Below are 13,846 nucleotides of genomic sequence, written 5' to 3'. Positions count from 1 at the left end.
CCCTGTGCGGGTTTTAGGACCGTAGTCTCTGGCTTGGAGGATGGTTATCGTCAATTGCGTCTACTTCATCGCGAAATCCTACAAAATAAAAGACATCTGCAGAGAGCAACGACGCCAAAAGTCTAAAGACGCCATTGACTAAGGAACCCGCCAGCTAAATCATCACGACAGGGACATGACAGCCAAAAGCATCCCCAAGACCATGTTCGACGGATTGACGGCAGTCATCATCGACGCAGAACCATTCTGCTGTGAGTTGCTCTGGAGGTCTTCTTCTCCGGGGTTATACCCAGTGACATTGGCAATCTGTCCCCCTTGGTACAATGTCTGGTTGTCACTCAAGCCGCTGGGATGATTCGTGCTCCCGGGAACGCACAATGAGAATCTCTCTTGACCGTTCAGGCCGAATGCTTGCTCTGCTACCGTCTGCCACAGTGCTGTAATATTCCACGCGTGAGCTACCTGATACTACAGCCTGCAGTCCGCAGCCTCGTAGACAAATTGGAGCGGCGTCTGGGACTGATCATACTGAGCAATGGCATTCTGAAAGTTGACCTGAACGAGTCCCTGAGTGTCCCGGAGCAGTAGCGTATTGCCGTAGTCTGCCAGGTCTTTCAGTGCTGTCTGGTTCGCTTTTTTGATTTCTTCCGGTGAAGCAGTCTGGTAAAAATATTGAACAAGTCCCAGAATGGTGCTTAAACCTTCAACTTGACTCCCTTTGACGCCTCCGATAGCCTGCTGCGGCCCGGTTTGGGGTCGACCGCCGGCAACAATTGACTTTACCTTGCCCTGATACTTCAGTAGATGCATGAAGATTGTGCAGGCCGACCCACAGAATCCATCACTGAAAGCCATAATGTTCTCGGGAAGGAAGGGCTGAGGCGCAACGTTTGAATTGTTGGCATAGCCAGTGACAACGATGCCGCCAGTGGCTTCATCGTAGTCTGCATTTGAAAGGTCGAGTTGGTACTGGTTCGTGAAATTGCCACCATGCACCTGGACCGGACCGAAAGGTTGTTCCCAGGATTGAAAAAGCACCCCACCATCGTTGTAAAGTACCGAGACATCAAAGCTTTGGTATCCAGCGGCATCTTTAAGGGCGGTGACGTTGCCGGGTTGCTGCTTTTCGACCTGCTGGGCTATGCGAGTAAAGTAATTCACGAGAATGTTGGCCTGCCGGTACTTAAATTAGAACGAACGCTCTGTCCCTGGAAAAGTTCATTTGCCTACCTGTTCATGTGCCCGTAATTGGGCCCCCAGATATGGCTCAAGAGTCGGGAACAGTTGCTTGAAGATATCGTATGCCACCGCAATCGTGCCGCCGCCGTTCTGACTGACATCCACAATGAGACGCGTCTTGTTCGTTTCCCGGCATCGTTGCAGAAACCAGGACAGCGTTTGCTGCGTCGAGAGTTGCGCAGTCTCGGACATTCCGAGGACCGCCAAGACAGCGACACTTGGTTCATCTTCCAGAAAGTAGCTGGCCAGCGACCCATCGTCACTGATGGCGATGGCTGAAGGATATTGCGGGATCTGGGTGGTGGCGTCGGGGGTCGTCGTGGAAGTCTGCTGGGAGGTAGATGCCGAAGACCCATTCGCCGCTGCCATGGTCTTCACCGTGGTATTACAGAAAGTTTGATAGAAGCTCTCGCCATCAATCACGTTTGAAAAATCCTGGGCCGTCAATGCTTCTATTGGAATAGATGACTTGCTCCCGTTCTTGAATTCGAGGTTGATCGATGATCCCCAGAACCGACTGAAGCCTGGGAGAGCGAAATAACCAACTGTTTGGTTAAGAGGCGCGCTGATCGAGTAAGCGCTGATCGAGTGGAATAGACCATTGTACAATGCGTCCAAATCCAGAAAAGTCATGGTCCCGTTGAAAGCTCTCTCACTTAGCCAGGAAACAGCTTCCGTCCCGTTGATCTTGACGATTGGAGAAGGCTCCCATCCTTCTCCTTGGGCTACGGGCTCCAGGTCGTTATAGAGGTAGATTTCTGGCAGCTGTTTACCATCAGTCGAAAGAGAAATTATGGGCTGTAGATTGAGGAAGGTGAAGACGAAATAGGCGTCTGGCAGAAAGGTGAAGTGCCCATCGTGAACAGAATTCAACAGATCCACCAATTTCCATTCGAAGTCAATTTCCCTGATGATGTCGACAGGAGGCAGTGGCCAATGTGCTGGCGGGTCCTTCACCCAGTGCAGGGTACTTTGCCACTGTACCCGAGCCTGAAGTCCAGTGAGCACAGCAAGTGTATCTTCTTTCACCAAAGGAACTCATTGTTGACAAGCATATGCCACATCTATTTGAAGCTGTGAGATGTGAACAGGAATGGCCGAGTTGAAGCAACGCACCTGCAGGCAGAGTAAAGCTAGTCGCTTTCGATCTTGTTAACAGATTCAATGCACGACACTGAGGAGCGCCGCTTACCTCCAGGATTTGCGGCCTGATATTGGCGCTGGTATACACCCACTTGGGCACATGGCTCCTGGGCGGTTGGTGTGCCGGTTGACATGGCGGTTGATGTGCCAGACTGAGGCTTCGCTGCAACTGTGAGAGCAAGCACGCACAGGGCGCCGAAAGTAATTGAACAAAACATTATGAGGTCCAGACTGCGGAGCCACTGTGCCAGAATAATACAATCTCTGCGCCGCAAGGCGGTCCTTATACAGTCCGTACTGTTCGGGAACCTCACTCACAGCCTCCAGGGCCCAGTTCGAAAGCCCAATGAATCCTGCCAATGTAAAATCGAACTCCTGTCGCTGAAAGGGCTGCGATTTCCCCCTTTCCTAGAGTAGGCCATGTCGAAAGCTGGACGGTCTTTCGATGCTGACCAGGTCGACAGCCTTAATCCTTTGGCCCTTCGCACTGTATTTGAAAGGAAAGAGAGATAGAATGACAGCCAACGTGGTTCAGTCGTCGAATTGAAACAAAGCCATCGAGCCCTTTGCCGCAGCTTGATTGGTAACGACAGACGAGGGCGTGTCCTGAGACCTGCTGTAGCCACGAACCGATACGGAAGGCTGCAAATACTCAACTGGTCTGAACCATTAAGGAAAACAATCCGTGTGCTCAGAAAGGACATGCCGTCGGAACCCTTCGCACAACGGCTGCGCCGATTACAACTACTTCACCACCCGCCACCGTGCGCTGAGGTCCACCTTCACCGCAAGCGGTCCAAATGGACACGTGAAATAGTGAAAGGGGCTCCTGCATTCCGTCGTCTCGTAGATTCTCCGCGAGAGGCATTATGTATGTATGTATGCAACGTGGCACATGGGAGAATCGTGTTAGATCAGGCGGGATTCTGCATGTCTCTTACAAACATAAGCACCGACGTGCTTGGCCCTAGGATGTTCGCTTTGCTTCAGGATGCCGGTTGGTCTGTGAGACTCCAGACACTCGTACCCGCAACAGCGAACAAACTTAGTTTCCCTGTGGCGGATGGCGTTTGTATGTTTGCCTGTCTGCAAGTCTGAAGTCTGCTGGATCTGAGGTTTATCTGTGACGTGCTGAGCGCTAACGCTCAGTCACCCGTTTTAAAAAGCTGAATAACCGAGATTCCACCGCATCTATATGTATATTTCCCGGCGACGCGTGCCCCGACACAGAGTGTGGATCCGATATGCTGAATCAACCGCCAAAGGTACGAGGTACCTACTGTACCTGGTAGGTGAAGCCCTTCCCATAAGAACGACATTGCGGACGGATCCGGGCAATGTACCAGCCTGACTTGGACTAGTTGCGGACTCAATCGTCCCAAGCAAATTTCGTAGGCACGCCACACTTCTGGGGCGGTGGAATTAAGGATCCTTAGGCGCAAAGAGCTATTAATGTAGCCCACGGATCAAACACGAGAAGAGCCTTGGCCAGGCAAGTCGGGCTTCCTGGAGGATTCGCTTTTCGTAAGGCCAAGCGCCTCTCATCGAATGACAGCACAGCAATCGTTGGGGGCCGAGACAAGAACCGTATCAGCTGAAGTCGAAAACGATGGGTCGAGGGTCAAAGCGGAATTGACCAAGTCAGACATCTTACGCTTCAGCTCTGGAGGCGTTCTTCTTCCATTGTAGGATACTTGCTGTAAGCATAAATCCACGGTATTTGGCTTTCAAGGCTCGTCGTCTCTTTGTCAGGTGCTTCTCATTCGATTGACCCGAGTTCAACGCCCAGGAAACTGGACGTTTGATTGTTTTTGTCTGTGTGCACGTTCAACATATCCAGAGAGAATGGCGTACAACCAGAATCCGGGGGGCCAATATTACCCTCCACAACAATATGGCTCTAATGGTAACTAGAGAATCCGGTTTGGTTGCTTTCAGTCTACACAGCTAACGGTGTCAGTTCCATACCAAGACCAGGGTCAATACCAAAATCAATATCAGAATCAATATCACCAACAGCAACAGCAGTACCCACCGCAACAGCAACAGCAACAACAACCGCAGCATCATGCTCCTCCGGCGGTACCATCGGCATCGGCATCGACATCGACATCGACATCGTTTGATCAAAGCTGGCATTCGACGGTGGATGGTATCTCATACTCCATCACTAACCGTGACACGAATGCCATGTTGAATGTGCGGCTACCTCAAGGTGTCGTGATCAAGTCCAAACCTGGGGCCATGATCCAAATGTCTCCAACCATCACCCTCCAGGGGAAGGTAAAGTTCAGCATGAAGAAAATGTTCACCGGAGGAGAGATGGCTGAATCTGTGTACACTGGGCCTGGAGAGGTGTCGCTGGCACCTACGTTGTTTGGTGACATATCCGCCATTCCCATTCGCGGTGATGAGGGCTGGAACCTCGGAAAGGATGCTTTTTTGGCCTGTACGGGCGGAGTTGTCAAGGAGACAAAGAGTCAGGGGCTTGGGAAAGCTTTCTTCAGCGGCGAAGACTTGTTCATCTACCGCATCTCTGGCCAGGGAACACTCTGGGTCACGTCATTCGGTGCCATAGTCACCCGAGATGTAAGTGGATCCGTGTTCTTGATCTCTCGCCGGACTACACCGGTCTCGTCTCACCGGTTGTCCTCCCAGCCAAGACGCACTTCTAACAGGTGCATAGCTCCAAGCCAATGAACAGCACATCGTTGATAACGGCCACCTTGTCGCGTGGAATTGTCGATATGCGATCGAGAAGGCAGGGAAAGGTGGTGTCCACAGCATGACGACCGGCGAAGGTCTTGTGTGCAGATTTACGGGACCTGGCAGGATCTACATCCAGACCAGAAACCAGGACGAGTTCGGTGACTGGGTAGCTGCGCGGAGCACAAGCGCTTGACCGCAACCAGGATCTAGTTGCCGATCAGTAAAGCCGTCATCTCCAGAAATATGCTGAATCTTTCTCCCATAGCCCGTCGCTCATTTGGTGCTTTGCCGTCCCATGCTGATGCTCGCATCTTGAGACAGTGAGTGATACATAGGGAGGAAGCAATGAGAACCACAAACATTGACAGCCGCTTCTAGATGATGTACTTGTAGTGGATGAGAGACAATGCCGTCAAGGGACCAAGGTGGATGAATGAAGATGCTTGAACTGCGTGAAAGGCGATATACTCCTCCGTTGTTATCTCCACGTGAAATGACCAAAATGCTTCGCCGAACAGGGTCCTGGCGACGACGGAGGACCACAAAAACCGTATCAGCACGTGACCGTGACTTCAACGTCATTTTACAAGTTCGCCTTGGTGGCTTCGCTCAACCATCCAGTCGCTTTCGGTCGGTCTTGCTTTCGCCCTCTTGTCCCATCTCCTTGTTTGCCAGCGGCCTCTGTCTCCAGAGGGAGCCAGCTCTCTCCTGCAAAATGTTAGACGCCTTCGAAATCTTGACGACCTCTGGCGTCGTCTTGTGGTCGAGATCCTCTTCCCAGGTCGGCGCAGCCGCAGTCAACAGTTTGATCAACGATGTCTTCATCGAGGAGAAAGTCCGCCCGACAGCGACCAGCTCGAACAATCCCACGTACCGCCACGACAAATACACGTTGAAATATACACTGGTCAAGGACCTGGGCCTGATCTTCGTGGCAGTCTATCAGTCTCTTCTTCACCTTACCTGGGTTGACAAGCTGCTCGATGACATCCGGACCATCTTTGTCGAAGTCTACAGAGGCCAGCTGGAGGAACTCGACTACGCTGCTCTGAAATATCCTTTCGATCCGTATTTCGATGAGGAGATGCGCCGACTGGATGAAAGCACAGGCGGAGCAATCACCAGGGAGGCAAGTCACGTTGAACTGCCGCAGGAAGAAAAGAAAACAAGCGCCGAAGACGGGGACAATGGAGGCCCGCCGCCGCCGGAAACACCACAGCCTGCGATGGCACAGCCTCTGGCTGCGCCGGTCATCAGTGAAGGTTCTCTCCAGAACACTCCTGTCCACTCGCCTGATACATCCCGTCCGACGACTCCTCTTCCGGGCATCGCGCCACACTTGTTGACGGAGAATGGAAGGCCGCAAAGTCGGGGCTCTCGCAGAGCAAGGAAGGCTGCCCACGCTGCAGCTTCTGCCAATGTCTCAAGCGGAGACGAGGCTAGAAAACACAAGCCTGCCAGAACCAGCACGAAGAAGGGTCGAGTTTGGGGTCCCGATGGAATTGCAGACGTCGAGGATGATGTAAAACTCGACTATTCGGCTGGTGATACTGGCGCCAATGGAGAAACGGCGAAAGGGTCTCCGTCACCGGAAAGCATCTCCCAAGAAAGTTGGGGCACGAAGAACAAACAAGGCCAATTTGTCCTTAAAGACCTGGGCGACGAGGTCAACAACATTCTCAGGTCGGCAGACGCCAATAAAGGCGAAATCAACGGAACTGGAAAGACGACCTTCGGTGCAATTTCAGGATACTTCAGGAACATTGTGGGTGGGAAGACATTGACGAAGGAAGACCTGGAGAAGCCTCTGAAGTCCATGGAGGAACACCTGATCAACAAGAACGTCGCTCGTGATGCCGCTATTCGACTGTGTCAAGGGGTGGAGGCTGAAATGGTTGGTAAGAAGACAGGGGCATTCGAATCAATCGACGCCGCATTGCGCCCAGCGCTGGAAAATTCACTCAGAAAGATTCTCACGCCAAGATCGTCACTGGACCTCCTTCAGCAGATCGAAACCATCGCAAAGCCAACGGGAGCAAAAGCGCAACCCCGTCCGTTTGTCATCACCATCTTGGGTGTAAATGGCGTCGGAAAATCCACCAACCTGTCAAAACTCTGCTATTTTCTCTTGCAAAACAACTATCGCGTCTTGATTGCGGCGGGCGATACGTTTAGATCGGGTGCCGTGGAACAATTGAACGTCCATGTGCGCAACTTGAGGGAGCTCACAGCTCGCGAAGGGCTCGGCGCGGTCAGTATCTACGAACGAGGTTACGGCAAGGATGCAGCCAACGTGGCTAGGGATGCAGTGACCTTTGCCAAAGAGAACGACTATCAGGTCGTCCTCATTGACACCGCCGGACGAGCCCATACTAACACGCAACTCATGGCCGCGCTGGAGAAACTTGTTGACTTGGCAAAACCAGACTTGATCCTCCAAGTTGCCGAGGCGCTGGTAGGGAATGATTCGGTGGGCCAAGCGCAGAATTTCACCAAAGCGCTCGGGAAGAATCGAAAGCTCGATGGGTTCATTGTGTCCAAGGTTGACACTGTTGGATCTGGGATTGGGACAATGATCAGTCTCGTGCATGCCACTTCGGTGCCAGTGCAGTTTATCGGTGTCGGCCAGCATTACGGGGATCTGCGCCAGTTGTCGGTTCCTTGGGCAGTGAATATGTTGATGAACCAGGGTTGAGGATGATTGAAAAGATGATTGATGACCAAAGGGGCCCCCAGCTGGTCGAACGAAATATGCCACGTGTTCAGATGGGATAGCGAGTGTTGCCCTGCTTGCAGATGCTGATGACCATATGAGAGATGCCAGAGCGATTTAGGGGCCGGTCCTACCTTGGATTTGAGGTAAGGCTTGACGATCGAATCGGGTGCTCGGGGGACATTTTCAAAGCTGCCATTCGCATGGGAAACGGGGCAGGAGGTAGCGTAACTTTGTTGCTGAACCTGAGGATGAGGCAAAATCAAACAAAAACCTTTTAGTAGCGTCCGTTCCCGGAATCACATTCGTCCTTGATCTGTCTCGGTTCTCTGCGGTTTTCGGAAACAAACACTGGCAACGCCTTGTCCCTTCTGCCCTCCGAACTCGAAGACGGGGTACTTGATCGCATCGTACACCTCAAATACCTCGTTCTCACTGCCACCTGGTGGACGCGTCGTGAACCAAGCGACAACTTCGGCCTCGGTCCAATTACAGCTCGTGACCAGCAGGTAGCCGCCGGGTTTCACCATCTGCAGGACCTTGGCGGGGTAGAGTTCGCAGATTCGTCTCTGGTGGCGGTTGGAGGACGCCGGGTCGGCGACGGTGGCCGAGGAGAGAGAAATAGCGTCGAACGTGCCCTTGTCAAGGACGAGGTCGAAACCGCCCGGGCCGAGAGAGGCGTCCCACCACGGCTGCCCATGGGGAGAGTCGTGGATGATGTCGAAGACCTCGAACGCGATGTTGTCCACGCTCGAGCCCGAGTCTGTGGCGGAAGAGGCCGACGAAGCATACTGCGCGCACAGCGTCCGCGCCAGTTCGACGCTCTTGCTCGAGTAGTCCACGCCGACCATGCGGCCGGTGTAATGGCCGTGGAGACGCAGTGCGAACAAGGCGCCGCCGTTGCCGGTGCCCAAGTCTAGCACTGAAGGCGCCTGCCTCGTATGTCCCGACAGGGAGACGTAGTTCGGTGAGAGAGGAAACGTGGTCGAGGTCAGGAATGCCAGCGTCTTTGCTGGGGCGCCGACGTCGTCGAACCACGAGTCCAGTTCTGAGGGATCGGGAGGCTGTTGCTGACTCCCGGTTTTCTCATCGCCGTCGCCTTCGACGTCCGCGTCACCCTCGTCATCGGAGTGGACAGCCCCGTTTTCTAGATCGTTCTGGTAGTATTCGTCCCAGCTTTTGTTGTTGGTATGTCTATCAGCGAGGGCGCCGCGAGGCCGGGGATCCGTAGGGACGCACTCACTACTCTTTGGTGCCCAGCTCGCTGGGTTCGAGGTGGACTGGGTGGGATTGCTCTAGAGACATGTTTGCAATGGGATATGGTTGGGACGTGGGTGTCAAGTCGTCGAGAAGCTACGGAAATGGTTTTTGTTCGAGCCTTGAGGCAAATCTGGACTCACCAAGGGCGACATCCCGTGTGGCTCAGCCTTGCAGGGCAACACCCAGCAGAAAGTACGAGCTCGGTCATACTCCCCAAGACTCCCCCACTCCTCTATTCCAACGGCGAGTCGCGCACATTGCACGCTTTTCGACAACCCCCAAAGATACTCGCGATGCATGTTACTTCTACCTTCCCCTAACAGGCGATTGGACCTTTCCTCTCTTTGTGCGTACTCGGTACAATCACCAGCGTAGCCTCGCCGCCATGTTTCCCTCGCGCATCACGACGCCCCTCCCGTCCGATCCGCAGTCCGAAGACATCTTCTCGTCGGCCCTCTCGAGCCTGTTCACCGACGTCGTGCAAAATAACCACGGCGTCCCCGGCGGCCATCTGATCTATCACTCGCCGCGGTTCGGAAAAATCGACCTGAGGATCCCGCAGTACCCGCATGTCGAGGAGGGGAGGAGGCTTTTCGCGCATTACTTGTGGAACGCGGCCGTGATCGCGGCGGATGGGTTGGAGACGGCGAGTTCCGATGAAGGGCTCGGATCGCACAGCGACGGACATGGGGCACAGGAGGCCCTAGAATGGGAGAAGAGATACTGGGATGTCAGAGGGAAGCGAATTCTTGAACTGGGCGCTGGTACGTGAGAATATTCAACTCGACGTAGGTCAGACAGACACTGGAGAGCCATGCAAAATGGAATGTTCGCTCACGGGCGAGCCAGGCACGGCCTTGCCATCCATCATCTCTGCCCGCTCTGGCGCGCTCTCGGCAACCATCACAGACCACCCGTCTTCGCCCGCTTTGACCACCGGCGCCATCGCACAGAATGTTCGGACAAACATCACCGAACGATCGGAATCGGGTGAAGCAGACACCAAGTCTTCATCGACTTCGCCGTCGAAGTCAGGACCGGTCGATATATTCGGCTACACGTGGGGCACGACGACCATGTACATGCCATCGCGATACGGTAAACGGGCCGAGCAACAGCCCATAGATTTTGACCGTATCGTCATAGCAGACTGTCTCTGGATGCGCTCTCAGCACGTCAACCTCGTCAGGACCATCCTGCACTATCTCCGCCGAGAAGACCGCTCGCAGCACCCCGCAAGTCCTACCGAGAGTTGTGCGTTGGTGGTTGCCGGCTTCCACACCGGCCGCGAGACCGTGCGGCATTTCTTCGAGGTGGCCACAGGAGAATATAGGCTCCCACCGCCGCCGCCGCCGCCGCCGCCGCCGCCCTTCGAGACAGAAGAAGGCGACAAAGACAAGCGCAGAGCAACAGACGAGGACCAAGAACTCGAGGCAGCAGAAGACGTCACGGGCCATCTTCGCGCCGCAGAGATCTTCGAGATCGATGTGAACGGCCTTCGCAGGCCCTGGGGGCCCGTCCGGACCGGGGAGAATAAAGACCAGGCCCAGAGGTGGTGTGTTGTCGCCGTGCTTGTACGAAGATGAAAACAGAGCCGGTATTGAGGGCTCTGTCATATTGTACATGGCCATGGATGAATATGTCACGCCGAGCGAGAATGTCTTCTACCCGGAGCGGTGTAGAGCGAATACCCCCCTACGAGACGTTGGTGCACATTAGGAGCACTGTAAAGATGAAATACACTTTTGCTGGGTGCTGCATGCAAAAATAATGAAATATGGCCCCTGAAACGTAGATCTCTCTAGACATTGTATTCTTTGTAAAAGGCCACAGCTGAGAAGATGGAATTCGACCTTGTTCGTATGCAGAGCCATGTCGACCGATGTTGAAGCATAACGATAGAGGACGCTGTTGGTGTATTATATGCGGGCATGCATTTACCCTCGGCAACTGTTCATTCATGCGTTGCATGTGCTAATCCTGCATTCACCCCCTCCTCTGTCCAGTGTTGATCATCGTTCCCTGAAATATACCTTTGCTGCAGTTCATCCCAGTTTGTATGAGTAGAATTCATGAATCGTGATTCCATTCCCCTGTCGTGGTGCACAGCTCTCTCTCACTTCCGAGAGGGTTGGTCCTCCTAGCGATAAAATCCCCATGCATTCAACCTCCCTCCACGTGTTGCTTTGAAAATTCCCGTGAGCGCTTTCCGACCCTGACCTTCGTCCACCAAAATGTTCATTTTGTCGCCATTGATCCCAGCCTTTGCCCCTAGCGCCATGCGAATCGAAACGAAAGTCTGTAAGCCCCATGCGGAACGCTAAAGCGATGGATTAAATCTGTCAAAGTTAAAAGGCGTAGGTTGAGGCGGAGGTTGTAGCTGAAAGAAGACCCGATCTGGTGGTGGATGTCGCGCGGCGGAAGCATCCACAGAGACATAAGAGTTGGACATCCTTGGGGCCTTTGGAGCTGGTCTGGCGTCCTCATCATCGCTCAGGGTCAAATCAATGACTTCGCGAGGTCTCTTCTTGTTGTGTGACGACGGTTTCGACCCTGAAGGAGCAATGGATACTTCTCTAGAGGACAATGGCGGTGTCTTGACACTGAACGGCGTCAATGATTCCAGATTCGAGGGCCGGAAACTGGGTCCATTGCTGATCTCCACTAGATCGCCGTCGTCATCGCCATCGCCGTCGTCATCATCGTCATCATCAGATGGCGTGGGGTTAGACCTGCGACCAGTAGTATCGGTTTCGCTCTGGATGTGCCATCTCCCGTCGACTTCGACGGTCACCGCCTCGACACTCTTTGGCGTCAGGTTCAGAATGTCGTTAACATACTGATCCAGAGCCAGCTGTTCCCACGGCGCAGCTCTGTTGCAGATTGGACATGTCCACGTAGGCGCTTGCTCCTGAAGTTGTAGATATAGGGCTGCATCAAAGCATTGTAGGTGGTTACAACCGATACCACGACAGGGCGTGTTTATGCGTGTATAACCGACGGGATCCTTTAACGAAAGAACCATAGATGTGGCTACGATTTCATCCGGGTCTTCAGCCTTTCGGCGCACTGATTCATATAAGTACTCAATCCAAAATGAGGGCAAGGTGAACTCACTCTCCCGAAGGACTTGATCTTTGCTAATCATGCGGCCTCGCCTGATATCGGCGACCATTTTGTCAATGGGCTTTTGCAGGACTAGATTGACTACAAGAAAGAACTTCTGTGCGGCAGATTTGTCCTATTTAGCATTGAGAGTTCTTGATGTGAGATCGGACACAAATGAAAAAATTGGGGGAGGGGGGGGGGGGACGAATCATCTGGCGCACCTTTGTGGTAAGAGCATAGATCATCTCGACTGAATTGGGATAATTGGCGGGTTTTTTCTTGATCAGACTCGTAATATCGGCAGGCCTAGTAGACCCGGGTCGGTTCTTCAGCCCTTTCAGATTCGCCTTGACCTCGCTCGCGTTGCACTTCAGTTCCACATTGTGAGGAAATGCAATGTCAGATGGTTCTCTCATGAAAGCTCCGGAATTCTCCGAGGCGCAAAAGACCATGACACGGTATGATGGATCCTTGCTCAGTTTGTCAATGATATCTTGGGGCAGGCAAACTACGAGCCGCGCAGTGTCTCTGGCTGACTCTCGAGCTAGATTCTAGTAAGCGACGCCATGGTTCCAAGCGGAGATATCGAAATTACCCTTGCATTCGTAGACCTGAGTGAGCTGCCTGGCGATGGTGTAGAAAGGTGAGCCCTTGAAAGTTAATCGACCTACTCTTGGTCAGCGCCTCTTCCATTTCTCGATACGATGTCCCATACTTGCACCAGAAGTCTGGTTGAAGGGCATGCTGTAGGAGTTGTGGGCGCTCGGTGAGGAAAACTGGGGAGAGGCCGAAGACGTGGGCGTGAGGTTCGAATAATGCGGATGGTAAGAGTTGCTGTTGTGGTATGGAGAAGGGAGCCCTCTAAGCGTCCCCCGGATCCGATTCAGCGCTGCTATGTCTGAGGCATTGCGTAGTTTCTCGATATCTGTAGAGACGCGAAGTCAGGACAAGGCAGAGGGAGAGAGGTGGGAGGGGCAGTTCGGAGGGGAAAGTTGTCGTACGGGCAATTGTTCTGATTTGTAGTTCACTTTTGACTCCAGACAATGCCAGGCCTTCGCTGCGTAGTACATTCTTCAATTTCTCGACAGTCAGGGTTTTCACTTCGGCAATCAATGCTTGTACATTGTCTTGTGCCTGGGCAGGCATGTATGCGGCCATGGTGCCTGCCATGGTGTTGTAATTGTGCTTCTGGTTCTCTTTACAAGGCAATCCAACAGAGGAAGGATGGGAATCGGGCTGGGACTATCGGTGGCGACGATGTCGAAACATGGTTGGAGAAGAGAGCGGGAGCGGGAGCGAACTTGCGCGCAGTCACTACCTCTGTGGACGCTCTCTATCTCCGCCGGCGGACAGCACAGCAGAAGGTGACGGAGAAACGTGTGAGCAAGAGGAAGAGGAACACAAAGTAGAGGGTGGCTACATTTCCCCCCTCGCCGTCAGAACTTTTGCAAGGTGAGGTGGGTGTGAGGATGTGAGGATGTGAAGAGATGAGGACGGTGATGGATGCGAGGTTGCTGCCCTCCGCCGAGTTGTCAAGAGCCGCAGTCACTGGTCAGTGGTCAGTGGTCAGTGGTCACTTGGGTTGGGCTCATTATATCGCGAATCGGCGAAACCCCGGCAACTTTGGCTGCCAGAAAATCCATCCCTCGCCCTCATTGCCCACCGCATGCCAGC

General features: G+C 53.4%; 6 protein-coding genes across 6 annotated transcripts; 3 read left to right on the top strand and 3 right to left on the bottom strand.

Moving 5' to 3' along the window:
* Positions 1 to 468: 468 nt before the first annotated feature.
* Positions 469 to 2,516, bottom strand: A1O5_04573 (uncharacterized protein; the record flags this gene model as incomplete). The annotated part of the gene is made up of 4 exons (XM_007745178.1): positions 469 to 1,173; positions 1,231 to 2,276; positions 2,356 to 2,379; positions 2,432 to 2,516. 4 exons carry the CDS (start codon positions 2,514 to 2,516, stop codon positions 469 to 471), a joined length of 1,860 nt encoding a protein of 619 aa, XP_007743368.1.
* A 1,711-nt stretch (positions 2,517 to 4,227) lies between these two features.
* A1O5_04572 (uncharacterized protein) lies at positions 4,228 to 5,284 on the top strand (the record flags this gene model as incomplete). The annotated part of the gene is made up of 3 exons (XM_007745177.1): positions 4,228 to 4,288; positions 4,343 to 4,971; positions 5,069 to 5,284. The coding sequence occupies 3 exons, from the start codon at positions 4,228 to 4,230 to the stop codon at positions 5,282 to 5,284; spliced, it is 906 nt and encodes a 301-aa protein (XP_007743367.1).
* A 522-nt stretch (positions 5,285 to 5,806) lies between these two features.
* Positions 5,807 to 7,786, top strand: A1O5_04571 (fused signal recognition particle receptor; the record flags this gene model as incomplete). Its single annotated transcript, XM_007745176.1, has 1 exon — positions 5,807 to 7,786. The coding sequence occupies one exon, from the start codon at positions 5,807 to 5,809 to the stop codon at positions 7,784 to 7,786; it is 1,980 nt and encodes a 659-aa protein (XP_007743366.1).
* Positions 7,787 to 8,103: 317 nt separating this feature from the next.
* Positions 8,104 to 9,109, bottom strand: A1O5_04570 (uncharacterized protein; the record flags this gene model as incomplete). Its single annotated transcript, XM_007745175.1, has 2 exons — positions 8,104 to 8,980; positions 9,048 to 9,109. The coding sequence occupies 2 exons, from the start codon at positions 9,107 to 9,109 to the stop codon at positions 8,104 to 8,106; spliced, it is 939 nt and encodes a 312-aa protein (XP_007743365.1).
* A 340-nt stretch (positions 9,110 to 9,449) lies between these two features.
* Positions 9,450 to 10,650, top strand: A1O5_04569 (uncharacterized protein; the record flags this gene model as incomplete). The annotated part of the gene is made up of 3 exons (XM_007745174.1): positions 9,450 to 9,828; positions 9,914 to 10,377; positions 10,498 to 10,650. 3 exons carry the CDS (start codon positions 9,450 to 9,452, stop codon positions 10,648 to 10,650), a joined length of 996 nt encoding a protein of 331 aa, XP_007743364.1.
* Positions 10,651 to 11,384: 734 nt separating this feature from the next.
* On the bottom strand, positions 11,385 to 13,330 carry A1O5_04568 (uncharacterized protein; the record flags this gene model as incomplete). Its single annotated transcript, XM_007745173.1, has 6 exons — positions 11,385 to 12,133; positions 12,182 to 12,287; positions 12,394 to 12,716; positions 12,768 to 12,839; positions 12,888 to 13,097; positions 13,174 to 13,330. The coding sequence occupies 6 exons, from the start codon at positions 13,328 to 13,330 to the stop codon at positions 11,385 to 11,387; spliced, it is 1,617 nt and encodes a 538-aa protein (XP_007743363.1).
* Between the last annotated feature and the right edge of the window lie 516 nt (positions 13,331 to 13,846).

Source organism: Cladophialophora psammophila (assembly GCF_000585535.1).
Source record: "Cladophialophora psammophila CBS 110553 chromosome Unknown aczJe-supercont1.6, whole genome shotgun sequence".
Lineage (NCBI taxonomy): Eukaryota > Fungi > Ascomycota > Eurotiomycetes > Chaetothyriales > Herpotrichiellaceae > Cladophialophora > Cladophialophora psammophila.
The sequence above is the reverse complement of the archived record's forward strand: the minus strand, read 5'-3'. Positions and strand labels throughout refer to the sequence as shown.